Source organism: Phalacrocorax aristotelis, chromosome 11 (assembly GCF_949628215.1).
Source record: "Phalacrocorax aristotelis chromosome 11, bGulAri2.1, whole genome shotgun sequence".
NCBI classification, from domain to species: domain Eukaryota; kingdom Metazoa; phylum Chordata; class Aves; order Suliformes; family Phalacrocoracidae; genus Phalacrocorax; species Phalacrocorax aristotelis.
This window is the reverse complement of record NC_134286.1, coordinates 24039121-24064858: the sequence shown is the minus strand read 5'-3', so window position 1 is coordinate 24064858 and position 25738 is coordinate 24039121. Positions and strand designations below refer to the sequence as shown.

The 25738-nt window shown below is 65.0% G+C and overlaps 2 protein-coding genes and 2 long non-coding RNA genes across 4 annotated transcripts; all 4 read right to left on the bottom strand.

The window, feature by feature from the left end:
* Positions 1-1459: 1459 nt before the first annotated feature.
* Positions 1460-2378, bottom strand: LOC142063221 (uncharacterized). Its single transcript, XR_012662694.1, has 3 exons — positions 2259-2378; positions 2068-2137; positions 1460-1854 (listed from the first exon to the last, which is right to left on the bottom strand). It is a non-coding gene; the product is annotated as an uncharacterized LOC142063221 (long non-coding RNA).
* A 7572-nt stretch (positions 2379-9950) lies between these two features.
* Positions 9951-10881, bottom strand: LOC142063205 (uncharacterized). Its single transcript, XR_012662693.1, has 3 exons — positions 10762-10881; positions 10571-10640; positions 9951-10357 (listed from the first exon to the last, which is right to left on the bottom strand). It is a non-coding gene; the product is annotated as an uncharacterized LOC142063205 (long non-coding RNA).
* Positions 10882-10888: 7 nt separating this feature from the next.
* Positions 10889-14649, bottom strand: LOC142063225 (uncharacterized). Its single transcript, XM_075106674.1, has 6 exons — positions 13568-14649; positions 13000-13389; positions 12553-12864; positions 11299-11529; positions 10946-11163; positions 10889-10895 (listed from the first exon to the last, which is right to left on the bottom strand). The coding sequence occupies exons 1-6, from the start codon at positions 14276-14278 to the stop codon at positions 10889-10891; spliced, it is 1869 nt and encodes a 622-aa protein (XP_074962775.1). The 5' UTR covers positions 14279-14649.
* Positions 14650-18528: 3879 nt separating this feature from the next.
* On the bottom strand, positions 18529-24528 carry LOC142063224 (uncharacterized). The gene is made up of 8 exons (XM_075106673.1): positions 24445-24528; positions 22748-23818; positions 21505-21723; positions 21058-21369; positions 19803-20033; positions 19266-19667; positions 19075-19144; positions 18529-18861 (listed from the first exon to the last, which is right to left on the bottom strand). The coding sequence occupies exons 1-8, from the start codon at positions 24526-24528 to the stop codon at positions 18689-18691; spliced, it is 2562 nt and encodes an 853-aa protein (XP_074962774.1). The 3' UTR covers positions 18529-18688.
* Between the last annotated feature and the right edge of the window lie 1210 nt (positions 24529-25738).

Here is a 25738-nt window from a genome sequence, read left to right as displayed (position 1 = left end):
GAGAGCAGCTCTGTGGGAAGGGACCTGGGGGTCCTGGTGGGCAGGAAGCTCAACATGAGCGAACAGTGTGCTGCTGCGGCCAAGAAGGCCAACAGGATGCTGGCTTGCGTCAAAAAGGGCATTGCCAGCAGAGATTAAGAAGTCATCATCCAGCTCTACTCAGCACTTGTCAGGCCACCCCTGGAGTACTGTGTCCAGTTCTGGTCCCTGCTACACAAAAAGGATGTGGACAGGCTGGAAGGGGCCTAGAGAAGGGCCACCAGGATGATCAGAGGACAGGGAAGCTGCCATACGAGGATAGGCTGGGAGAGCTGGGTTTGTTCAGCCTTGAGAGAAGGAGGCTCAGAGGGGATCTCCTCAGCATGTACCGGTACTTAAAGGGTAGCTACAAAGAAGATGGAGACTCCCTTTTTACACGGAGTCCCACGGAGAGGGCAAGGGGGAATGGACACAAGTTGCTCTTGGGGAGATTCCGATTGGACATCAGCGGAGAATTTTTCCCATTGAGGACAGTCAGCCGTTGGAATAATCTCCCCAGGGAAGGGGTTGACTCGGCCACGTTGGACACCTTTAAGAGTGTTCTGGACAGGGTGCTGGGCCATCTTGTCTAGGCTGTGCACTTCCCAGAAAGGTTGGACTAGGTGATCCCTGAGGTCCCTTCCAACCTGGGCTTTGAGATTCTAAGACTCTGTGACAAGGAGGAGCGGTGGGAGAACCTCCAGGCTGCTCTGAAGTGTCCCGGGAAGGTGATGTCACAAACCCTGCTGGACGTCATTCCCAGGGCCGTGCCAGAGGAGCAGAGGTGTGGGAAGAGCCAGGTGGGCTCTCCCCAGGGCCAAGGGTGCCAGGCAGGCTGGAGGCCCTCTGGGATTGCCCCTGGCCGTGGGACTGAGCAGAGAGGGGAGGCTCTGTGACCAGTGCCCGGGGTGGGGGGTGCGTTGGCCGGTCCGGTTGGGCTCTGAGGGCAGTGGTGCTCATCATCGCGAGCCTGGCTGGGGGCTGCTTAGTGGGGAGGTCCCTCCCGGGCGGCCCTTCTTCAGCACCTTTCCTGCAGAGGTGGAGCGTGGGAGAGATCACGCCGACAGGCAGGACAGGGCAGGTGCCCACGCTGTGGGTGGCAGTGGGAGTCTTGGAGGCTGGGCAGTTTTTGGGAGGGAGTGTTCAGGGCAGAGGAACGGGCTGCCGGGGACCCCATGGAGTCCAGCAAAGGCAAGCGCCAAGTGGCGGCCCAGGGATGGGCTGATGCCCCGCAGGAGGTAGGGCCGGGGCCGGGTGGTTGGAGAGCAGCCGTGGCTGTGGGAAAGGCCCTGGAGGCCAAGGTGGGCAGGGGTGGGCAGCGAGGCCAGCAGAGACCCCAGCTGGATGGCAGCTGGAGCGCCGGAGGCAGGGTCAGAGGCCAAGGGCACGGGCTCTGCTCGCCTGGAGCAGAGGGAGCAGAGGGGCCCTCGAGCTCTGCCTGCCGGCATGGGCCATGCCTGCACCCGTCTTTCTCCCGAGATGCAGCAGGCAGAGATGAGCACTGGGGGGAAACGGTCATCATTTATTGGCCTAGGAAAGCATCCATGGCTGAGTAGAGGCTGGCAGCAAGATGTCCTCATGGCAGCCGAATGCCGGGGGCGCCGTCCATGCACCCATCCCTTGCGTGCCTCCCCGTGCCGCTCCCTGTGGACGCCACACAGGCTCAGGGCCAGCTGCCGTGTCGCGGGACCCGCCTGGCGCTGGCATCGTGGTGGTGCTGCTCTTCCTGTGCCACAATGCAGGTAAAGCGGAAAGCCGAGCACAGAGCCCTGAGCGCCCTCCTCAAGAGGGAGGGCCGTCGCCGTGAAGCCAGTGCTTGTGGGAGGGCAGCGATGCCTGTGGGGAGAGGAGAGCTGTAGGTGAGGGTCTGGCTGGGCGCCGGGCAAGCTCCTGCCTGTCCCCACCACCGAAGGCTTTCCCCAGGGAGGGGTGGCTGGGGCAGGGCCAGCTGACGCGCGCACAGTGCTGCCAGCCTGGCCTGGGTGCCGCTCGCCGGGACGGCTGGTCCAGGCCTGCCCTGGTCGGGGCATTGCTTGACTCGGGGTGTACCTGCGTCATCCTCGGGCATGTCCCTGGAGGCGGAGGAGGGCTGTGTGTTGCCCCTGTGCTCGGAGGCCACCTGCACGGGGAGAGCAAGAGCATATGTAGGGGAGGGTGGGGATGCCAGCGGGCTGACACGGAGAGCACCAGGCATCTCCCTGCCGTACACACGCGGTGTCGGCCATGCGCGCCTGCCTCACCTGGTGCCCAGAGTCCGAAGCCAAGGGAGAAGCTGCTGCCTCTGCTCCGTCATCCGCTGCCGGGGCAAGGTGAGCTGTGCCAGCATCCGCACGAGGGTTTTGAGGCAGTGCAGCAGCCGCTTCAACCTCACCCACTGCCGCGGAGACAATGTCTGTGCCGGCGTATTCTTGATAGACTCCAGACATGGGAGAAGCCATGTTTTCTCCATCGTGGTGTGCCATGTCCACGCTTTGTGCCAGGGCCTGCTGTTCCTCCGGCTGCTGCCCCAGTCCCTGGATGACAACCACCGCCCTGCCCACGACCTCCGTCACGGTGTGCTGGGTGGTGTCGTACAGAGCCGGCTCGCTGTCTGTGGGGCTGTGCGGGGCAGGTGCCTGGCTGTCCGCCTGTGCTGCTGTGGCCTGCTTGGCAAAGACAGGAGAAGCTGCTGCCTCTGCCTGCTCCTGTGCCGCGGGAGCGAGTGGCGAGCGGCGCCCCTCTGCTTTGGGAGCTGCGGAGAGGGCACAAGGTGCCGGCTCAGCACCTGTGGCACCTACCGGGGCAAGAGACGTGCTCTGCGGGTCGCCGGCTGCCTCTTGTGCTGCCTCTGTGCTCACGGTGCTGGGTGAGCTGGGCCGCTCCTGGGGACCAGGGTGGGGGCCCTGCAAGCACTCTGTTAGTGAGGGGTTGACCCAGGTGTGGGAGATGATGGTGTCCTCCCCTTGGGACAGCTCCTTGTCGCTGTCGCCTTCCCACTCCTGCTCCTCGGCCAAGGCCCCTGCCTCCTCCTTCAAATACATTAAAAAGAAAAGGAGGGCGAATGAGAATCTGCCTCTTTACTGGCTGTGGGGGGAAACGTAGTGAGAACGGGTGAGGAAAGGACTGAGGTTCTAATGCCTTCTTTGCCTCAGCCTTTAAGAGGAAGACCAGTTGTGTCCAGGGTACCGGGAAGCAGTGCTGAGCTGGCAGACAGGGTCGGGGATGGAACAAAGACCCCCAAACACAGGGGGAAATGGTGAGCGCCCTGCCACACCCCTTTGACTCACACACAAGTCTATGGGGTGGATGGGATCCACGCAAGGGTGCTGAGAGAGCGGCAGAAGTGCTCAGCAAGCCACTTTCCATCATTTATGAGCAGCCCTGTCTCTCTGGGGAGGTCCCTGTTGACTGGAGGTGAGCAAGCATGGTTTGGGCTGGCCCTCGAGCCATTGTCTCTCTGAGCCCCTGCGTGGGGCTGCGGAGGAGCTTTAGCCCATCGCCCGAGAGTTACCAAAGAGGGTGTCTTGAGGGAGAAGCTCTGGTTGGGGCAGTACCAGCAGAGCGTCCAAGATTGCTGGCAACGCTGGTCTGAACCAGGGCAGAAAAAGAGGCTTCTTGTTGTGGGAAGGCCAGCAAAGTCCCCGGGAGCCACTGCCTTGGAAGCCCGACGCGCGGCAGCGCCATCAAGAGCTAGGGGGCTCCCCCCAGCCATTCTCCCCGCTGTCTGTCTCTCTCGGTGCCAGGAGTTAGTTGTGTGGGTGCCAAATGTGGGGTGTCTTCTCCCTTGTGGCTGCGTGCCCAGCGCCAGGGGTGGGGGGTGCGTAGGCCAGGTTGGGCCCTGGCGGGGTGGTGGCGCTCGGCATTCGGAGCTTGGGTGGCGGCTGCTTAGTGGGGAGGTCCCTCAGGGGCTGCTCTTCTTCAGTGCCTTTCCTCCCGAGGGGAGAGCGAGAGCACAGGTAGGGGAGGGCGGGGGTGTCAGCGGGCTGACACGGAGAGCACCAGGCATCTCCCTGCCGTACACACGCGGTGCCGGCCATGCGCGCCTGCCTCACCTGGTGCCGAGATTCCCAAGCCAGGGGAAAAGCCGCTGCCTCTGCTCCGTCATCCGCTGCCGGGGCAAGGTGGGCTGTGCCAGCATCCGCCGGAGGGTTTTGAGGCAGTGCAGCAGCCGCTTCAACCTCACGCACTGCCGTGGAGACAAGGGCCTGCTGTTCCTCCGACTGCTGCCCCAGTCCCTGGATGACAACCACCGCCCTGCCCACGACCTCCGTCACGGTGTGCTGGGCGGTGTCGTACAGAGCCGGCTCGCTGTCTGTGGGGCTGTGCGGGGCAGGTGCCTGGCTGTCCGCCTGTGCTGCTGTGGCCTGCTTGGCAAAGACAGGAGAAGCTGCTGCCTCTGCCTGCTCCTGTGCCGCGGGAGCGAGTGGCGAGCGGCGCCCCTCTGCTTTGGGAGCTGCGGAGAGGGCACAAGGTGCCGGCTCAGCACCTGTGGCACCTACCGGGGCAAGAGACGTGCTCTGCGGGTCGCCGGCTGCCTCTTGTGCTGCCTCTGTGCTCACGGTGCTGGGTGAGCTGGGCCGCTCCTGGGGACCAGGGTGGGGGCCCTGCAAGCACTCTGTTAGTGAGGGGTTGACCCAGGTGTGGGAGATGATGGTGTCCTCCCCTTGGGACAGCTCCTTGTCGCTGTCATCTTCCCACTCCTGCTCGTCGGCCAAGGCCCCTGCCGTGTCCTCTGGCACTTGCAGGACTGCCCCTCCTGCTGCCTCCACCCACTGCTTGCCAGGGGCATGGGCTTCCAGCTGCTCCTGCTTGCTTGTAGTGCCCTTCAGGAGCTTGACACGTATCAGCCGTGGTTGGTGCGGTTTGTGAAATGCGTACTCTGTGTGGATCTGAAAGGAGCGAGGGGCATTTGTAAAGGTAGCCTGTCTCCTCCCAGCGACTGGCTGCTGGGGACTGGTGAGCAGCGGCTGCTGGGAGAGTGGTGCAGCGGCTGGCCCCAGGCCCAGGGAGGCTCAGCCCCCTGTCCTGTCCCATGCCATGCCGTGCCGTGCCTTCCTTGGCACTCACCTGCCTGCGTGAGACATGGAGCTGCCCCGACGGCATCAGGGAGAAACACTGCTCCTCGTACTCCTGCAGCTGGAGCTCGCTCCCCTCCAGGCCGTCCTGCTGCCGCTGCATGACGGTTTTGCTGAGCTGGACCAGGCGGCTCCTCTCCAGCTCCTCCAGGGGCTCCATCTTGGTGGTCACGCTGGGCAGATGCTCCGCAAGAGCCTCGGGGTGCACCTGCAACGCCCTGCCATTGAGGTGGTAGCACCTGAAGCGCGCTGCCGCCGTTGCTGGGTCGTGCTCTGCCGCTCGTGGCCGGTGTCCTGGCCCTGAAGCACTGCCTGGCGATGGTGGTGCCAGCGCCCTGCCAGCAGCACTGGTGCCCGCAGGTTCATGGCGCTCAGGCGCGGGCTGATCTGCATGGGCGTTGCTGCCCACGGCCGCCCTGACCGCGCCTGTTCTCACTGGCCACACCAAGGCTCTGCTGCCGTGTGCCTGGTCGCACCAGGCCGCTGGCTGCTGGCTGGGTGGCTGGCTCCCCGTCAAATGCCGGCCCAGGACCTTGCCCACGAGGCACCGGGCTGTGTCCTTCACAGCCGCGGCATCGGCCGCAGGGCTGTGCGGGGCAGGCCTCCAGCTCTCCGCCCACGCGGCTGTGTGCCGGTCACGGCAGGCGCCGCGAGCGGACGGGACAAGCTGTCGGTGGCTGCTGGCTGCGGTGCCGATGGCCATTTCCCAGCCCCCGGCAGAAGATACGGAGGGGGCTGCCGGCAGAGGCGGCAGCTTGCGGCAGGTGCCGGCAGGTGCTGGTGGCAGAGCTGCGGGTGCGTGGCCGGGAGCCGCTGCCTGCCTGGGGGGACGCGACAAGGCTGGCAGAGGGACTGTCTCCTCCCACGTCACCCTGTTGCAGGGCAGCAGGCTGTCTGTCTGCAAGAGAAGGCAAGCAGAGAGGCCGTGTCACGGTGGCCCTTGTCCCCACACCCCGGCTGGAAGAGCTCCTGTGCCCGCGCTCCCCTGCCAGCCCCCAGGGCAGCGCTCAGACCCACAGGCGGCTGCTGCCCTGCTCCCAGAGCTGGCTGGGAAGAGGGCTGGGCCCTGAGCGGCCCACGGTGACTCCCGGGAGCACCCCTGGCATGCCCGGGCAGCATGGTGGGCACAGCACGGGGGGCTCAGCTGGCTCCTGGCCTGCCGGTCCCGTCCTGCACCTCCCGCCTGCCCGTCGGCAGCTCCTGGGACGGGGAAGACGCTCGGCCGCGTCTCTGTCGGGCTGCCTACCTGTGTGTGGTGGTTCCGGGTGGCCTGCGAGCTCTGTCGGCCGGGGCGCTGTGGCAGCCTGACCCCATGGAGGGACGAGGCCTGGCTCTGCCTGCTCTGGGGTGCTGCGTGCGGCTGGATGCGTCCCTCCTGTGGGCAGGAGAAGGAGGAGGAGGCGTAGGATGGAGGCGGCTGCCTTGGCACAGCGGCCCCCACAGTGCCGGCAAGCCCGGCACCAAGGCAGCTCCGTGCGGCCCCGTCCCACCAGCGGTCTCTCCCTCCTGCCCCATGTCCCTCACCTGGCTCCTCTTCCGCAGGCTCAGCAGCCCCTTGGCGGGCTGGGAGTGGGCGTTCGCCTCCTCATCGGTGGGTGTGTTCGGCATTGTCGCCGCTGACCTGCCACGGGCAGGCACCCAGGGAAGATGCTGCCTCCTGAGGGAGGTGCTCTCCTGGGAGTGGGTGTCCCAGGGCTCTCGCTCCTTATATACCCCCAGGGCCACCGCGGGGAACCCCTGTCACAATGGCCGGTGGGCACCACCAGGCCCCCGCATCACAAAGCCTTGGGGGTCCCTATGGAGACGCCCACGCCCATGCCCACGCCCGGCTGCGACCGGCTGGAACTGGTTGGGACCGGCTGTGCCTGGCCCGGGACAGCCCCTGCTCTGCCCTCTGCGAGGCCGCGGCAGGCCCGACCCAACACTTCCCACATAGCCCCGGTGGCGGCGGGCGCTGCAGAGCTCCGTCCTGCGTGCATTCAGCCGCTCCGGGTGCCACCGCCGCGGCCTTGTCCCCAGGCATTGCGGCCACACAGGGCCCCCAGGCCTGGGGGTGCTGCGGCGCCCGCGCGCGCAGAGGAACGCAGGGGAGCCCCGCAGGCCCTGTCACGCAGGGAAGCTCCAGTGCAGGCCTCAGTGCCGGCTCCGCTCCCTGTGCTCCTGCCTGCTCCGGGCTGGCCGCTCGCGGAAGGGGAAGCATCCGAGCAGTTACCAACGGGCACGTTTTCAAGGAGCAGCCCTGTGTTTTTCTAAAGCTTCTGAGGGGTGGGAGCAGCGCAGTGCTCAGGTCCTGATGTGATCTCTCTCTCCGAGGGAGAGCGCCCTCCCCGCCAGCGCCTCTGCTCTCTCGCCCGCCATCCCCGCTGGGCTCTCGTGTCCCGGTCGCAAAGGGGTGGTGTTTCCCTTTTGGCTGCGGTGCGTTCCTCACGGAGGAGAGCGGAAGAGGCAGGTGTAGGCCTGTACACCTTGGGCACCTTCCCGAGGGGCTCCTGCTGGGCCGTTGCCCCGGGCGGCCTTGCGTGCGTGGCCCAGCATGGGCAGGGGCTGGCACCTGCTGCTGCTCCCCGCCGAGAGGGAGAGCTCTGCCCCTGTCCGGGTGTCACGCGGTGAGGCGGCTGCTTGTCCCTTGCTGCAGGGCCACAAGGCTTGGGCCTCCCTGCCCCGTGGAAAGGGCACCCATCTGAGCACTGGTGAAGAGAGAGACGAGAGAGCGGTGGCCAAGCAGAGCAGCGGGTGAACTCCAGCTGGGGCCGGCAGCGGTCCTTTCAGTGTATTAATTAAACTGTTTACCAAATGACTGTGCGACTGGCTGGGGAGCATCCCGGGGCTGGGGGGAGCCGTGCTGTGCCAGCGCAAAGCCGCGCTCTGCTCTGCGGCAGGGCGTGCTGATGTGGGGAGATTTGTGGCGATGGGAGCAACTGTGGCAGAGCCATCTTCCAGAGGACAACGGGGCAGGCAGTGGACGTTGTCTGCCTAGACTTCTCCAAGGCCTTTGATAGGGTCCCCCACAGTCTCCTCCTGGAGAAATTGATGTGTTATGGCCTAGACAAGCGGCCTGTGCAGTGGGTGGGGAACTGGCTGACAGGCCGCACCCAAAGGGGGGGTGTGGTAAATAGCTCTTTCTCAAACTGGCAACCTGGCACCAGTGGAGTCCCCCAGGGATCGATATTGGGCCCAATGTTATTCAACATCTTTATAAGTGATCTGGATACCGGCATCAAGCGTAGCCTGATGAAGTTTGCTGATGACACCAAGTTGAGCGGGGAAGTAGGCACTGCAGAAGGGAGAGCTGCTCTGCAGGGGGATCTGGGTAGGCTGGAGGAGCGGGCCAGCAAGAACCTTATGAAGGTCAGCAAGGACAAGTGTAAGATCATGCAGCTGGGAAAACATCATCCAGGAGTGCAGCACAGACTGGGATCCACCTGGCTGGAGAGAGCAGCTCTGTGGGAAGGGACCTGGGGGTCCTGGTGGGCAGGAAGCTCAACATGAGCGAACAGTGTGCTGCTGCGGCCAAGAAGGCCAACAGGATGCTGGCTTGCGTCAAAAAGGGCATTGCCAGCAGAGATTAAGAAGTCATCATCCAGCTCTACTCAGCACTTGTCAGGCCACCCCTGGAGTACTGTGTCCAGTTCTGGTCCCTGCTACACAAAAAGGATGTGGACAGGCTGGAAGGGGCCTAGAGAAGGGCCACCAGGATGATCAGAGGACAGGGAAGCTGCCATACGAGGATAGGCTGGGAGAGCTGGGTTTGTTCAGCCTTGAGAGAAGGAGGCTCAGAGGGGATCTCCTCAGCATGTACCGGTACTTAAAGGGTAGCTACAAAGAAGATGGAGACTCCCTTTTTACACGGAGTCCCACGGAGAGGGCAAGGGGGAATGGACACAAGTTGCTCTTGGGGAGATTCCGATTGGACATCAGCGGAGAATTTTTCCCATTGAGGACAGTCAGCCGTTGGAATAATCTCCCCAGGGAAGGGGTTGACTCGGCCACGTTGGACACCTTTAAGAGTGTTCTGGACAGGGTGCTGGGCCATCTTGTCTAGGCTGTGCACTTCCCAGAAAGGTTGGACTAGGTGATCCCTGAGGTCCCTTCCAACCTGGGCTTTGAGATTCTAAGACTCTGTGACAAGGAGGAGCGGTGGGAGAACCTCCAGGCTGCTCTGAAGTGTCCCGGGAAGGTGATGTCACAAACCCTGCTGGACGTCATTCCCAGGGCCGTGCCAGAGGAGCAGAGGTGTGGGAAGAGCCAGGTGGGCTCTCCCCAGGGCCAAGGGTGCCAGGCAGGCTGGAGGCCCTCTGGGATTGCCCCTGGCCGTGGGACTGAGCAGAGAGGGGAGGCTCTGTGACCAGTGCCCGGGGTGGGGGGTGCGTTGGCCGGTCCGGTTGGGCTCTGAGGGCAGTGGTGCTCATCATCGCGAGCCTGGCTGGGGGCTGCTTAGTGGGGAGGTCCCTCCCGGGCGGCCCTTCTTCAGCACCTTTCCTGCAGAGGTGGAGCGTGGGAGAGATCACGCCGACAGGCAGGACAGGGCAGGTGCCCACGCTGTGGGTGGCAGTGGGAGTCTTGGAGGCTGGGCAGTTTTTGGGAGGGAGTGTTCAGGGCAGAGGAACGGGCTGCCGGGGACCCCATGGAGTCCAGCAAAGGCAAGCGCCAAGTGGCGGCCCAGGGATGGGCTGATGCCCCGCAGGAGGTAGGGCCGGGGCCGGGTGGTTGGAGAGCAGCCGTGGCTGTGGGAAAGGCCCTGGAGGCCAAGGTGGGCAGGGGTGGGCAGTGAGGCCAGCAGAGACCCCAGCTGGATGGGAGCTGGAGCGCCGGAGGCAGGGTCAGAGGCCAAGGGCACGGGCTCTGCTCGCCTGGAGCAGAGGGAGCAGAGGGGCCCTCGAGCTCTGCCTGCCGGCATGGGCCATGCCTGCACCCGTCTTTCTCCCGAGATGCAGCAGGCAGAGATGAGCACTGGGGGGAAACGGTCATCATTTATTGGCCTAGGAAAGCATCCATGGCTGAGTAGAGGCTGGCAGCAAGATGTCCTCATGGCAGCCGAATGCCGGGGGCGCCGTCCATGCACCCATCCCTTGCGTGCCTCCCCGTGCCGCTCCCTGTGGACGCCACACAGGCTCAGGGCCAGCTGCCGTGTCGCGGGACCCGCCTGGCGCTGGCATCGTGGTGGTGCTGCTCTTCCTGTGCCACAATGCAGGTAAAGCGGAAAGCCGAGCACAGAGCCCTGAGCGCCCTCCTCAAGAGGGAGGGCCGTCGCCGTGAAGCCAGTGCTTGTGGGAGGGCAGCGATGCCTGTGGGGAGAGGAGAGCTGTAGGTGAGGGTCTGGCTGGGCGCCGGGCAAGCTCCTGCCTGTCCCCACCACCAAAGGCTTTCCCCAGGGAGGGGTGGCTGGGGCAGGGCCAGCTGACGCGCGCACAGTGCTGCCAGCCTGGCCTGGGTGCCGCTCGCCGGGACGGCTGGTCCAGGCCTGCCCTGGTCGGGGCATTGCTTGACTCGGGATGTACCTGCGTCATCCTCGGGCATGTCCCTGGAGGCGGAGGAGGGCTGTGTGTTGCCCCTGTGCTCGGAGGCCACCTGCACGGGGAGAGCAAGAGCATATGTAGGGGAGGGTGGGGATGCCAGCGGGCTGACACGGAGAGCACCAGGCATCTCCCTGCCGTACACACGCGGTGTCGGCCATGCGCGCCTGCCTCACCTGGTGCCCAGAGTCCGAAGCCAAGGGAGAAGCTGCTGCCTCTGCTCCGTCATCCGCTGCCGGGGCAAGGTGAGCTGTGCCAGCATCCGCACGAGGGTTTTGAGGCAGTGCAGCAGCCGCTTCAACCTCACCCACTGCCGCGGAGACAATGTCTGTGCCGGCGTATTCTTGATAGACTCCAGACATGGGAGAAGCCATGTTTTCTCCATCGTGGTGTGCCATGTCCACGCTTTGTGCCAGGGCCTGCTGTTCCTCCAGCTGCTGCCCCAGTCCCTGGATGACAACCACCGCCCTGCCCACGACCTCCGTCACGGTGTGCTGGGCGGTGTCGTACAGAGCCGGCTCGCTGTCTGTGGGGCTGTGCGGGGCAGGTGCCTGGCTGTCCGCCTGTGCTGCTGTGGCCTGCTTGGCAAAGACAGGAGAAGCTGCTGCCTCTGCCTGCTCCTGTGCCGCGGGAGCGAGTGGCGAGCGGCGCCCCTCTGCTTTGGGAGCTGCGGAGAGGGCACAAGGTGCCGGCTCAGCACCTGTGGCACCTACCGGGGCAAGAGACGTGCTCTGTGAGTCGCCGGCTGCCTCTTGTGCTGCCTCTGTGCCCATGGTGCTGGGCGAGCGGGGCCGCTCCTGGGGACCAGGGTGGGGGCCCTGCAAGCACTCTGTTAGTGAGGGGTTGACCCCGGTGTGGGAGATGATGGTGTCCTCCCCTTGGGACAGCTCCTTGCCGCTGTCGCCTTCCCACTCCTGCTCCTCGGCCAAGGCCCCTGCCTCCTCCTTCAAATACATTAAAAAGAAAAGGAGGGCGAATGAGAATCTGCCTCTTTACTGGCTGTGGGGGAAACGTAGTGAGAACGGGTGAGGAAAGGACTGAGGTTCTAATGCCTTCTTTGCCTCAGCCTTTAAGAGGAAGACCAGTTGTGTCCGGGGTACCGGGAAGCAGTGCTGAGCTGGCAGACAGGGTCGGGGATGGAACAAAGACCCCCAAACACAGGGGGAAATGGTGAGCGCCCTGCCACACCCCTTTGACTCACACACAAGTCTATGGGGTGGATGGGATCCACGCAAGGGTGCTGAGAGAGCGGCAGAAGTGCTCAGCAAGCCACTTTCCATCATTTATGAGCAGCCCTGTCTCTCTGGGGAGGTCCCCGTTGACTGGAGGTGAGCAAGCATGGTTTGGGCTGGCCCTCGAGCCATTGTCTCTCTGAGCCCCTGCGTGGGGCTGCGGAGGAGCTTTAGCCCATTGCCCGAGAGTTAGCAAAGAGGGTGTCTTGAGGGAGAAGCTCTGGTTGGGGCAGTACCAGCAGAGCGTCCAAGATTGCTGGTAACGCTGGTCTGAACCAGGGCAGAAAAAGAGGCTTCTTGTTGTGGGAAGGCCAGCAAAGTCCCCGGGAGCCACTGCCTTGGAAGCCCGACGCGCGGCAGCGCCATCAAGAGCTAGGGGGCTCCCCCCAGCCATTCTCCCCGCTGTCTGTCTCTCTCGGTGCCGGGAGTTAGTTGTGTGGGTGCCAAATGTGGGGTGTCTTCTCCCTTGTGGCTGCGTGCCCAGTGGCCAGGGGTGGGGGGTGCGTAGGCCAGGTTGGGCCCTGGCGGGGTGGTGGCGCTCGGCATTCGGAGCTTGGGTGGCGGCTGCTTAGTGGGGAGGTCCCTCAGGGGCTGCTCTTCTTCAGTGCCTTTCCTCCCGAGGGGAGAGCGAGAGCACAGGTAGGGGAGGGCGGGGGTGTCAGCGGGCTGACACGGAGAGCACCAGGCATCTCCCTGCCGTACACACGCGGTGCCGGCCATGCGCACCTGCCTCACCTGGTGCCGAGATTCCCAAGCCAGGGGAAAAGCCGCTGCCTCTGCTCCGTCATCCGCTGCCGGGGCAAGGTGGGCTGTGCCAGCATCCGCCGGAGGGTTTTGAGGCAGTGCAGCAGCCGCTTCAACCTCACCCACTGCCGCGGAGACAAGGGCCTGCTGTTCCTCCGGCTGCTGCCCCAGTCCCTGGATGACAACCACCGCCCTGCCCACGACCTCCGTCACGGTGTGCTGGGTGGTGTCGTACAGAGCCGGCTCGCTGTCTGTGGGGCTGTGCGGGGCAGGTGCCTGGCTGTCCGCCTGTGCTGCTGTGGCCTGCTTGGCAAAGACAGGAGAAGCTGCTGCCTCTGCCTGCTCCTGTGCCGCGGGAGCGAGTGGCGAGCGGCGCCCCTCTGCTTTGGGAGCTGCGGAGAGGGCACAAGGTGCCGGCTCAGCACCTGTGGCACCTACCGGGGCGAGAGACGTGCTCTGTGAGTCGCCGGCTGCCTCTTGTGCTGCCTCTGTGCCCATGGTGCTGGGCGAGCGGGGCCGCTCCTGGGGACCAGGGTGGGGGCCCTGCAAGCACTCTGTTAGTGAGGGGTTGACCCAGGTGTGGGAGATGATGGTGTCCTCCCCTTGGGACAGCTCCTTGTCGCTGTCATCTTCCCACTCCTGCTCGTCGGCCAAGGCCCCTGCCGTGTCCTCTGGCACTTGCAGGACTGCCCCTCCTGCTGCCTCCACCCACTGCTTGCCAGGGGCATGGGCTTCCAGCTGCTCCTGCTTGCTTGTAGTGCCCTTCAGGAGCTTGACGCGTATCAGCCGTGGTTGGTGCGGTTTGTGAAATGCGTACTCTGTGTGGATCTGAAAGGAGCGAGGGGCATTTGTAAAGGTAGCCTGTCTCCTCCCAGCGACTGGCTGCTGGGGACTGGTGAGCAGCGGCTGCTGGGAGAGTGGTGCAGCGGCTGGCCCCAGGTCCAGGGAGGCTCAGCCCCCTGTCCTGTCCCATGCCATGCCGTGCCGTGCCTTCCTTGGCACTCACCTGCCTGCGTGAGACATGGAGCTGCCCCGACGGCATCAGGGAGAAACACTGCTCCTCGTACTCCTGCAGCTGGAGCTCGCTCTCCTCCAGGCCGTCCTGCTGCCGCTGCATGACGGTTTTGCTGAGCTGGACCAGGCGGCTCCTCTCCAGCTCCTCCAGGGGCTCCATCTTGGTGGTCACGCTGGGCAGATGCTCCGCAAGAGCCTCGGGGTGCACCTGCAACGCCCTGCCATTGAGGTGGTAGCACCTGAAGCGCGCTGCCGCCGTTGCTGGGTCGTGCTCTGCCGCTCGTGGCCGGTGTCCTGGCCCTGAAGCACTGCCTGGCGATGGTGGTGCCAGCGCCCTGCCAGCAGCACTGGTGCCCGCAGGTTCATGGCGCTCAGGTGCGGGCTGATCTGCATGGGCGTTGCTGCCCACGGCCGCCCTGACCGCGCCTGTTCTCACTGGCCACACCAAGGCTCTGCTGCCGTGTGCCTGGTCGCACCAGGCCGCTGGCTGCTGGCTGGGTGGCTGGCTCCCCGTCAAATGCCGGCCCAGGACCTTGCCCACGAGGCACCGGGCTGTGTCCTTCACAGCCGCGGCATCGGCCGCAGGGCTGTGCGGGGCAGGCCTCCAGCTCTCCGCCCACGCGGCTGTGTGCCGGTCACGGCAGGCGCCGCGAGCGGACGGGACAAGCTGTCGGTGGCTGCTGGCTGCGGTGCCGATGGCCATTTCCCAGCCCCCGGCAGAAGATACGGAGGGGGCTGCCGGCAGAGGCGGCAGCTTGCGGCAGGTGCCGGCAGGTGCTGGTGGCAGAGCTGCGGGTGCGTGGCCGGGAGCCGCTGCCTGCCTGGGGGGACGCGACAAGGCTGGCAGAGGGACTGTCTCCTCCCACGTCACCCTGTTGCAGGGCAGCAGGCTGTCTGTCTGCAAGAGAAGGCAAGCAGAGAGGCCGTGTCACGGTGGCCCTTGTCCCCACACCCCGGCTGGAAGAGCTCCTGTGCCCGCGCTCCCCTGCCAGCCCCCAGGGCAGCGCTCAGACCCACAGGCGGCTGCTGCCCTGCTCCCAGAGCTGGCTGGGAAGAGGGCTGGGCCCTGAGCGGCCCACGGTGACTCCCGGGAGCACCCCTGGCATGCCCGGGCAGCATGGTGGGCACAGCACGGGGGGCTCAGCTGGCTCCTGGCCTGCCGGTCCCGTCCTGCACCTCCCGCCTGCCCGTCGGCAGCTCCTGGGACGGGGAAGACGCTCGGCCGCGTCTCTGTCGGGCTGCCTACCTGTGTGTGGTGGTTCCGGGTGGCCTGCGAGCTCTGTCGGCCGGGGAGCTGTGGCAGCCTGACCCCATGGAGGGACGAGGCCTGGCTCTGCCTGCTCTGGGGTGCTGCGTGCGGCTGGATGCGTCCCTCCTGTGGGCAGGAGAAGGAGGAGGAGGCGTAGGATGGAGGCGGCTGCCTTGGCACAGCGGCCCCCACAGTGCCGGCAAGCCCGGCACCAAGGCAGCTCCGTGCGGCCCCGTCCCACCAGCGGTCTCTCCCTCCTGCCCCATGTCCCTCACCTGGCTCCTCTTCCGCAGGCTCAGCAGCCCCTTGGCGGGCTGGGAGTGGGCGTTCGCCTCCTCATCAGTGGGTGTGTTCGGCATTGTCGCCGCTGACCTGCCACGGGCAGGCACCCAGGGAAGATGCTGCCTCCTGAGGGAGGTGCTCTCCTGGGAGTGGGTGTCCCAGGGCTCTCGCTCCTTATATACCCCCAGGGCCACCGCGGGGAACCCCTGTCACAATGGCCGGTGGGCACCACCAGGCCCCCGCATCACAAAGCCTTGGGGGTCCCTATGGAGACGCCCACGCCCATGCCCACGCCCGGCTGCGACCGGCTGGAACTGGTTGGGACCGGCTGTGCCTGGCCCGGGACAGCCCCTGCTCTGCCCTCTGCGAGGCCGCGGCAGGCCCGACCCAACACCTCCCACATAGCCCCGGTGGCAGCGGGCGCTGCAGAGCTCCGTCCTGCGTGCATTCAGCCGCTCCGGGTGCCACCGCCGCGGCCTTGTCCCCAGGCATTGCGGCCACACAGGGCCCCCAGGCCTGGGGGTGCTGCGGCGCCCGCGCGCGCAGAGGAACGCAGGGGAGCCCCGCAGGCCCTGTCACGCAGGGAAGCTCCAGTGCAGGCCTCAGTGCCGGCTCCGCTCCCTGTGCTCCTGCCTGCTCCGGGCTGGCCGCTCGCGGAAGGGGAAGCGTCCGAGCAGTTACCAACGGGCATGTTTTCAAGGAGCAGCCCTGTGTTTTTCTAAAGCTTCTGAGGGGTGGGAGCAGCGCAGTGCTCAGGTCCTGATGTGATCTCTCTCTCCGAGGGAGAGCGCCCTCCCCGCCAGCGCCTCTGCTCTCTCGCCCGCCATCCCCGCTGGGCTCTCGTGTCCCGGTCGCAAAGGGGTGGTGTTTCCCTTTTGGCTGCGGTGCGTTCCTCACGGAGGAGAGCGGAAGAGGCAGGTGTAGGCCTGTACACCTTGGGCACCTTCCCGAGGGGCTCCTGCTGGGCCGTTGCCCCGGGCGGCCTTGCGTGCGTGGCCCAGCATGGGCAGGGGCTGGCACCTGCTGCTGCTCCCCGCCGAGAGGGAGAGCTCTGCCCCTGTCCGGGTGTCACGCGGTGAGGCGGCTGCTTGTCCCTTGCTGCAGGGCCACAAGGCTTGGGCCTCCCTGCCCCGTGGAAAGGGCACCCATCTGAGCACTGGTGAAGAGAGAGACGAGAGAGCGGTGGCCAAGCAGAGCAGCGGGTGAACTCCAGCTGGGGCCGGCAGCGGTCCTTTCAGTGTATTAATTAAACTGTTTACCAAACGACTGTGCGACTGGCTGGGGAGCATCCCGGGGCTGGGGGGAGCCGTGCCGTGCCAGCGCAAAGCCGCGCTCTGCTCTGCGGCAGGGCGTGCTGATGTGGGGAGATTTGTGGCGATGGGAGCAACTGTGGCAGAGCCATCTTCCAGAGGACAACGGGGCAGGCAGTGGACATTGTCTACCTAGACTTCTCCAAGGCCTTTGATAGGGTCCCCCACAGTCTCCTCCTGGAGAAATTGATGTGTTATGGCCTAGACAAGCGGCCTGTGCAGTGGGTGGGGAACTGGCTGACAGGCCGCACCCAAAGGGGGGTGTGTGGTAAATAGCTCTTTCTCAAACTGGCAACCTGGCACCAGTGGAGTCCCCCAGGGATCGATATTGGGCCCAATGTTATTCAACATCTTTATAAGTGATCTGGATACCGGCATCAAGCGTAGCCTGATGAAGTTTGCTGATGACACCAAGTTGAGCGGGGAAGTAGGCACTGCAGAAGGGAGAGCTGCTCTGCAGGGGGATCTGGGTAGGCTGGAGGAGCGGGCCAGCAAGAACCTTATGAAGGTCAGCAAGGACAAGTGTAAGATCATGCAGCTGGGAAAACATCATCCAGGAGTGCAGCACAGACTGGGATCCACCTGGCTGGAGAGAGCAGCTCTGTGGGAAGGGACCTGGGGGTCCTGGTGGGCAGGAAGCTCAACATGAGCGAACAGTGTGCTGCTGCGGCCAAGAAGGCCAACAGGATGCTGGCTTGCGTCAAAAAGGGCATTGCCAGCAGAGATTAAGAAGTCATCATCCAGCTCTACTCAGCACTTGTCAGGCCACCCCTGGAGTACTGTGTCCAGTTCTGGTCCCTGCTACACAAAAAGGATGTGGACAGGCTGGAAGGGGCCCAGAGAAGGGCCACCAGGATGATCAGAGGACAGGGAAGCTGCCATATGAGGATAGGCTGGGAGAGCTGGGTTTGTTCAGCCTTGAGAGAAGGAGGCTCAGAGGGGATCTCCTCAGCATGTACCGGTACTTAAAGGGTAGCTACAAAGAAGATGGAGACTCCCTTTTTACACGGAGTCCCACGGAGAGGGCAAGGGGGAATGGACACAAGTTGCTCTTGGGGAGATTCCGATTGGACATCAGCGGAGAATTTTTCCCATTGAGGACAGTCAGCCGTTGGAATAATCTCCCCAGGGAAGGGGTTGACTCGGCCACGTTGGACACCTTTAAGAGTGTTCTGGACAGGGTGCTGGGCCATCTTGTCTAGGCTGTGCACTTCCCAGAAAGGTTGGACTAGGTGATCCCTGAGGTCCCTTCCAACCTGGGCTTTGAGATTCTAAGACTCTGTGACAAGGAGGAGCGGTGGGAGAACCTCCAGGCTGCTCTGAAGTGTCCCGGGAAGGTGATGTCACAAACCCTGCTGGACGTCATTCCCAGGGCCGTGCCAGAGGAGCAGAGGTGTGGGAAGAGCCAGGTGGGCTCTCCCCAGGGCCAAGGGTGCCAGGCAGGCTGGAGGCCCTCTGGGATTGCCCCTGGCCGTGGGACTGGGCAGAGAGGGGAGGCTCTGTGACCAGCGCCCGGGGTGGGGGGTGCGTTGGCCAGTCCGGTTGGGCTCTGAGGGCAGTGGTGCTCATCATCGCGAGCCTGGCTGGGGGCTGCTTAGTGGGGAGGTCCCTCCCGGGCGGCCCTTCTTCAGCACCTTTCCTGCAGAGGTGGAGCGTGGGAGAGATCACGCCGACAGGCAGGACAGGGCAGGTGCCCACGCTGTGGGTGGCAGTGGGAGTCTTGGAGGCTGGGCAGTTTTTGGGAGGGAGTGTTCAGGGCAGAGGAACGGGCTGCCGGGGACCCCATGGAGTCCAGCAAAGGCAAGCGCCAAGTGGCGGCCCAGGGATGGGCTGATGCCCCGCAGGAGGTAGGGCCGGGGCCGGGTGGTTGGAGAGCAGCCGTGGCTGTGGGAAAGGCCCTGGAGGCCAAGGTGGGCAGGGGTGGGCAGCGAGGCCAGCAGAGACCCCAGCTGGATGGCAGCTGGAGCGCCGGAGGCAGGGTCAGAGGCCAAGGGCACGGGCTCTGCTCGCCTGGAGCAGAGGGAGCAGAGGGGCCCTCGAGCTCTGCCTGCCGGCATGGGCCATGCCTGCACCCGTCTTTCTCCCGAGATGCAGCAGGCAGAGATGAGCACTGGGGGGAAACGGTCATCATTTATTGGCCTAGGAAAGCATCCATGGCTGAGTAGAGGCTGGCAGCAAGATGTCCTCATGGCAGCCGAATGCCGGGGGCGCCGTCCATGCACCCATCCCTTGCGTGCCTCCCCGTGCCGCTCCCTGTGGACGCCACACAGGCTCAGGGCCAGCTGCCGTGTCGCGGGACCCGCCTGGCGCTGGCATCGTGGTGGTGCTGCTCTTCCTGTGCCACAATGCAGGTAAAGCGGAAAGCCGAGCACAGAGCCCTGAGCGCCCTCCTCAAGAGGGAGGGCCGTCGCCGTGAAGCCAGTGCTTGTGGGAGGGCAGCGATGCCTGTGGGGAGAGGAGAGCTGTAGGTGAGGGTCTGGCTGGGCGCCGGGCAAGCTCCTGCCTGTCCCCACCACCAAAGGCTTTCCCCAGGGAGGGGTGGCTGGGGCAGGGCCAGCTGACGCGCGCACAGTGCTGCCAGCCTGGCCTGGGTGCCGCTCGCCGGGACGGCTGGTCCAGGCCTGCCCTGGTCGGGGCATTGCTTGACTCGGGATGTACCTGCGTCATCCTCGGGCATGTCCCTGGAGGCGGAGGAGGGCTGTGTGTTGCCCCTGTGCTCGGAGGCCACCTGCACGGGGAGAGCAAGAGCATATGTAGGGGAGGGTGGGGATGCCAGCGGGCTGACACGGAGAGCACCAGGCATCTCCCTGCCGTACACACGCGGTGTCGGCCATGCGCGCCTGCCTCACCTGGTGCCCAGAGTCCGAAGCCAAGGGAGAAGCTGCTGCCTCTGCTCCGTCATCCGCTGCCGGGGCAAGGTGAGCTGTGCCAGCATCCGCACGAGGGTTTTGAGGCAGTGCAGCAGCCGCTTCAACCTCACCCACTGCCGCGGAGACAATGTCTGTGCCGGCGTCTTCTTGATAGACTCCAGACATGGGAGAAGCCATGTTTTCTCCATCGTGGTGTGCCATGTCCACGCTTTGTGCCAGGGCCTGCTGTTCCTCCGGCTGCTGCCCCAGTCCCTGGATGACAACCACCGCCCTGCCCACGACCTCCGTCACGGTGTGCTGGGCGGTGTCGTACAGAGCCGGCTCGCTGTCTGTGGGGCTGTGCGGGGCAGGTGCCTGGCTGTCCGCCTGTGCTGCTGTGGCCTGCTTGGCAAAGACAGGAGAAGCTGCTGCCTCTGCCTGCTCCTGTGCCGCGGGAGCGAGTGGCGAGTGGCGCCCCTCTGCTTTGGGAGCTGCGGAGAGGGCACAAGGTGCCGGCTCAGCACCTGTGGCACCTACCAGGGCAAGAGACGTGCTCTGCGGGTCGCCGGCTGCCTCTTGTGCTGCCTCTGTGCTCACGGTGCTGGGTGAGCTGGGCCGCTCCTGGGGACCAGTGTGGGGGCCCTGCAAACACTCTGTTAGCCGGGGGTTGACCCAGGTGTTGGAGATGGTGGTGTTCTCCCCTTGGGACAGCTCCTTGTCGCTGTCACCTTCCCACTTCTGCTCCTCGGCCAAGGCCCCTGCCTCCTCCTTCAAATACATTAAAAAGAAAAGGAGGGCGAATGAGAATCTGCCTCTTTACTGGCTGTGGGGGGAAACGTAGTGAGAACGGGTGAGGAAAGGACTGAGGTTCTAATGCCTTCTTTGCCTCAGCCTTTAAGAGGAAGACCAGTTGTGTCCGGGGTACCGGGAAGCAGTGCTGAGCTGGCAGACAGGGTCGGGGATGGAACAAAGACCCCCAAACACAGGGGGAAATGGTGAGCGCCCTGCCACACCCCTTTGACTCACACACAAGTCTATGGGGTGGATGGGATCCACGCAAGGGTGCTGAGAGAGCGGCAGAAGTGCTCAGCAAGCCACTTTCCATCATTTATGAGCAGCCCTGTCTCTCTGGGGAGGTCCCCGTTGACTGGAAGTGAGCAAGCATGGTTTGGGCTGGCCCTCGAGCCATTGTCTCTCTGAGCCCCTGCGTGGGGCTGCGGAGGAGCTTTAGCCCATCACCCGAGAGTTACCAAAGAGGGTCTCTTGAGGGAGAAGCTCTGGTTGGGGCAGTACCAGCAGAGCGTCCAAGATTGCTGGTAATGCTGGTCTGAACCAGGGCAGAAAAAGAGGCTTCTTGTTGTGGGAAGGCCAGCAAAGTCCCCGGGAGCCACTGCCTTGGAAGCCCGACGCGCGGCAGCGCCATCAAGAGCTAGGGGGCTCCCCCCAGCCATTCTCCCTGCTGTCTGTCTCTCTCGGTGCCGGGAGTTAGTTGTGTGGGTGCCAAATGTGGGGTGTCTTCTCCCTTGTGGCTGCGTGCCCAGTGGCCAGGGGTGGGGGGTGCGTAGGCCAGGTTGGGCCCTGGCGGGGTGGTGGCGCTCGGCATTCGGAGCTTGGGTGGCGGCTGCTTAGTGGGGAGGTCCCTCAGGGGCTGCTCTTCTTCAGTGCCTTTCCTCCCGAGGGGAGAGCGAGAGCACAGGTAGGGGAGGGCGGGGGTGTCAGCGGGCTGACACGGAGAGCACCAGGCATCTCCCTGCCGTACACACGCGGTGCCGGCCATGCGCACCTGCCTCACCTGGTGCCGAGATTCCCAAGCCAGGGGAAAAGCCGCTGCCTCTGCTCCGTTATCCGCTGCCGGGGCAAGGTGGGCTGTGCCAGCATCCACCGGAGGGCTTTGAGGCAGTGCAGCAGCCGCTTCAACCTCACCCACTGCCGTGGAGACAAGGGCCTGCTGTTCCTCCGGCTGCTGCCCCAGTCCCTGGATGACAACCACCGCCCTGCCCACGACCTCCGTCACGGTGTGCTGGGCGGTGTCGTACAGAGCCGGCTCGCTGTCTGTGGGGCTGTGCGGGGCAGGTGCCTGGCTGTCCGCCTGTGCTGCTGTGGCCTGCTTGGCAAAGACAGGAGAAGCTGCTGCCTCTGCCTGCTCCTGTGCCGCGGGAGCGAGTGGCGAGTGGCGCCCCTCTGCTTTGGGAGCTGCGGAGAGGGCACAAGGTGCCGGCTCAGCACCTGTGGCACCTACCGGGGCAAGAGACGTGCTCTGCGGGTCGCCGGCTGCCTCTGTGCCCACGGTGCTGGGCGAGCGGGGCCGCTCCTGGGGACCAGGGTGGGCGTCCTGCAAACACTCTGTTAGCCGGGGGTTGACCCCGGTGTGGGAGATGATGGTGTCCTCCCCTTGGGACAGCTCCTTGTCGCTGTCGCCTTCCCACTTCTGCTCCTCGGCCAAGGCCCCTGCCTCCTCCTTCAAATACATTAAAAAGAAAAGGAGGGCGAATGAGAATCTGCCTCTTTACTGGCTGTGGGGGGAAACGTAGTGAGAACTGGTGAGGAAAGGACTGAGGTTCTAATGCCTTCTTTGCCTCAGCCTTTAAGAGGAAGACCAGTTGTGTCCGGGGTACCGGGAAGCAGTGCTGAGCTGGCAGACAGGGTCGGGGATGGAACAAAGACCCCCAAACACAGGGGGAAATGGTGAGCGCCCTGCCACACCCCTTTGACTCACACACAAGTCTATGGGGTGGATGGGATCCACGCAAGGGTGCTGAGAGAGCGGCAGAAGTGCTCAGCAAGCCACTTTCCATCATTTATGAGCAGCCCTGTCTCTCTGGGGAGGTCCCCGTTGACTGGAGGTGAGCAAGCATGGTTTGGGCTGGCCCTCGAGCCATTGTCTCTCTGAGCCCCTGCGTGGGGCTGCGGAGGAGCTTTAGCCCATCGCCCGAGAGTTACCAAAGAGGGTGTCTTGAGGGAGAAGCTCTGGTTGGGGCAGTACCAGCAGAGCGTCCAAGATTGCTGGTAACGCTGGTCTGAACCAGGGCAGAAAAAGAGGCTTCTTGTTGTGGGAAGGCCAGCAAAGTCCCCGGGAGCCACTGCCTTGGAAGCCCGACGCGCGGCAGCGCCATCAAGAGCTAGGGGGCTCCCCCCAGCCATTCTCCCCGCTGTCTGTCTCTCTCGGTGCCGGGAGTTAGTTGTGTGGGTGCCAAATGTGGGGTGTCTTCTCCCTTGTGGCTGCGTGCCCAGTGGCCAGGGGTGGGGGGTGCGTAGGCCAGGTTGGGCCCTGGCGGGGTGGTGGCGCTCGGCATTCGGAGCTTGGGTGGCGGCTGCTTAGTGGGGAGGTCCCTCAGGGGCTGCTCTTCTTCAGTGCCTTTCCTCCCGAGGGGAGAGCGAGAGCACAGGTAGGGGAGGGCGGGGGTGTCAGCGGGCTGACACGGAGAGCACCAGGCATCTCCCTGCCGTACACACGCGGTGCCGGCCATGCGCGCCTGCCTCACCTGGTGCCGAGATTCCCAAGCCAGGGGAAAAGCCGCTGCCTCTGCTCCGTCATCCGCTGCCGGGGCAAGGTGGGCTGTGCCAGCATCCGCCGGAGGGTTTTGAGGCAGTGCAGCAGCCGCTTCAACCTCACCCACTGCCGTGGAGACAAGGGCCTGCTGTTCCTCCGACTGCTGCCCCAGTCCCTGGATGACAACCACCGCCCTGCCCACGACCTCCGTCACGGTGTGCTGGGCGGTGTCGTACAGAGCCGGCTCGCCGTCCTGCTGCCGCTGCATGACGGTTTTCCTGAGCTGGACCAGGCGGCTCCTCTCCAGCTCCTCCAGGGGCTCCATCTTGGTGGTCAGGCTGGGCAGATGCTCCGCAAGAGCCTCGGGGTGCACCTGCAACGCCCTGCCATTGAGGTGGTAGCACCTGAAGCGCGCTGCCGCCGTTGCTGGGTCGTGCTCTGCCGCTCGTGGCCGGTGTCCTGGCCCTGAAGCACTGCCTGGCGATGGTGGTGCCAGCGCCCTGCCAGCAGCACTGGTGCCCGCAGGTTCATGGCGCTCAGGTGCGGGCTGATCTGCATGGGCGTTGCTGCCCACGGCCGCCCTGACCGCGCCTGTTCTCACTGGCCACACCAAGGCTCTGCTGCCGTGTGCCTGGTCGCACCAGGCCGCTGGCTGCTGGCTGGGTGGCTGGCTCCCCGTCAAATGCCGGCCCAGGACCTTGCCCACGAGGCACCGGGCTGTGTCCTTCACAGCCGCGGCATCGGCCGCAGGGCTGTGCGGGGCAGGCCTCCAGCTCTCCGCCCACGCGGCTGTGTGCCGGTCACGGCAGGCGCCGCGAGCGGACGGGACAAGCTGTCGGTGGCTGCTGGCTGCGGTGCCGATGGCCATTTCCCAGCCCCCGGCAGAAGATACGGAGGGGGCTGCCGGCAGAGGCGGCAGCTTGCGGCAGGTGCCGGCAGGTGCTGGTGGCAGAGCTGCGGGTGCGTGGCCGGGAGCCGCTGCCTGCCTGGGGGGACGCGACAAGGCTGGCAGAGGGACTGTCTCCTCCCACGTCACCCTGTTGCAGGGCAGCAGGCTGTCTGTCTGCAAGAGAAGGCAAGCAGAGAGGCCGTGTCACGGTGGCCCTTGTCCCCACACCCCGGCTGGAAGAGCTCCTGTGCCCGCGCTCCCCTGCCAGCCCCCAGGGCAGCGCTCAGACCCACAGGCGGCTGCTGCCCTGCTCCCAGAGCTGGCTGGGAAGAGGGCTGGGCCCTGAGCGGCCCACGGTGACTCCCGGGAGCACCCCTGGCATGCCCGGGCAGCATGGTGGGCACAGCACGGGGGGCTCAGCTGGCTCCTGGCCTGCCGGTCCCGTCCTGCACCTCCCGCCTGCCCGTCGGCAGCTCCTGGGACGGGGAAGACGCTCGGCCGCGTCTCTGTCGGGCTGCCTACCTGTGTGTGGTGGTTCCGGGTGGCCTGCGAGCTCTGTCGGCCGGGGAGCTGTGGCAGCCTGACCCCATGGAGGGACGAGGCCTGGCTCTGCCTGCTCTGGGGTGCTGCGTGCGGCTGGATGCGTCCCTCCTGTGGGCAGGAGAAGGAGGAGGAGGCGTAGGATGGAGGCGGCTGCCTTGGCACAGCGGCCCCCACAGTGCCGGCAAGCCCGGCACCAAGGCAGCTCCGTGCGGCCCCGTCCCACCAGCGGTCTCTCCCTCCTGCCCCATGTCCCTCACCTGGCTCCTCTTCCGCAGGCTCAGCAGCCCCTTGGCGGGCTGGGAGTGGGCGTTCGCCTCCTCATCGGTGGGTGTGTTCGGCATTGTCGCCGCTGACCTGCCACGGGCAGGCACCCAGGGAAGATGCTGCGCCCTGAGGGAGGTGCTCTCCTGGGAGTGGGTGTCCCAGGGCTCTCGCTCCTTATATACCCCCAGGGCCACCGCGGGGAACCCCTGTCACAATGGCCGGTGGGCACCACCAGGCCCCCGCATCACAAAGCCTTGGGGGTCCCTATGGAGACGCCCACGCCCATGCCCACGCCCGGCTGCGACCGGCTGGAACTGGTTGGGACCGGCTGTGCCTGGCCCGGGACAGCCCCTGCTCTGCCCTCTGCGAGGCCGCGGCAGGCCCGACCCAACACCTCCCACATAGCCCCGGTGGCAGCGGGCGCTGCAGAGCTCCGTCCTGCGTGCATTCAGCCGCTCCGGGTGCCACCGCCGCGGCCTTGTCCCCAGGCATTGCGGCCACACAGGGCCCCCAGGCCTGGGGGTGCTGCGGCGCCCGCGCGCGCAGAGGAACGCAGGGGAGCCCCGCAGGCCCTGTCACGCAGGGAAGCTCCAGTGCAGGCCTCAGTGCCGGCTCTGCTCCCTGTGCTCCTGCCTGCTCCGGGCTGGCCGCTCGCGGAAGGGGAAGCATCCGAGCAGTTACCAACGGGCACGTTTTCAAGGAGCAGCCCTGTGTTTTTCTAAAGCTTCTGAGGGGTGGAGGCGAGCATCCAGGAGGAGGGTCCTGGAGCAGGATGCCGGAGCAGTGGAGGCACAGGAAGAGCCTGGAGGAGCGCATGAGGCATCTTCCTGCTGCCTGCTGGTTTGCACGAGGAGTGGAGAACAGCGAGAGGGTAGAGCCGGACCCTTGTTTGAAGCACCCATCTGGGTGAGAAGCAGTTTCAGTTAGCGATTAAGGAGAATATTTCCCATGTGATGGTGGATCATGCACTGTTAGTGAGTCCCAGAGAAACTGTAGGATCACCATGTCTTCATTTATCCAGACTCTGATGGGTTATGACCCTTGTCTGGTTAAACGATTTTGTTGAACTCCCTATGAAACGGGCAGCATAGATCCCTTGTTCCTGTTCCTCCCAATTCAAGACACCTGTGTATGCACAGCCTGGCTCTTCTCCTTCAGGTGCAGCAGACCGTGGTGCTGCCTTTCGACCCTGGGGCTCAGGGGATGGTCTGTCTTTGCAGCCAGGGACCCCAGCCTAGGAAGCAGCTGTACCCATGGGGACAGGGAGGGAAGCCAAGGGTATGCACA

What these genes read in the sequence shown, in the direction of transcription:
- LOC142063225 (XM_075106674.1), bottom strand. Translation starts at nt 14,278, where the DNA reads ATGGCCATCGGCACCGCAGCCAGCAGCCACCGACAGCTTGTCCCGTCC. An exon ending in TCCATGTCTCACGCAGGCAG is followed by an intron (nt 13,390 to 13,567) that starts GTGAGTGCCAAG and finishes CGCTCCTTTCAG; the next exon opens with ATCCACACAGAGTACGCATT. An exon ending in AGAGCACGTCTCTCGCCCCG is followed by an intron (nt 12,865 to 12,999) that starts GTAGGTGCCACA and finishes TTTGCCAAGCAG; the next exon opens with GCCACAGCAGCACAGGCGGA.
- LOC142063224 (XM_075106673.1), bottom strand. Translation starts at nt 24,528, where the DNA reads ATGCCGAACACACCCACCGATGAGGAGGCGAACGCCCACTCCCAGCCC. An exon ending in GCCTGCGGAAGAGGAGCCAG is followed by an intron (nt 23,819 to 24,444) that starts GTGAGGGACATG and finishes CTTCTCTTGCAG; the next exon opens with ACAGACAGCCTGCTGCCCTG. An exon ending in AGAGCACGTCTCTTGCCCTG is followed by an intron (nt 19,668 to 19,802) that starts GTAGGTGCCACA and finishes TTTGCCAAGCAG; the next exon opens with GCCACAGCAGCACAGGCGGA.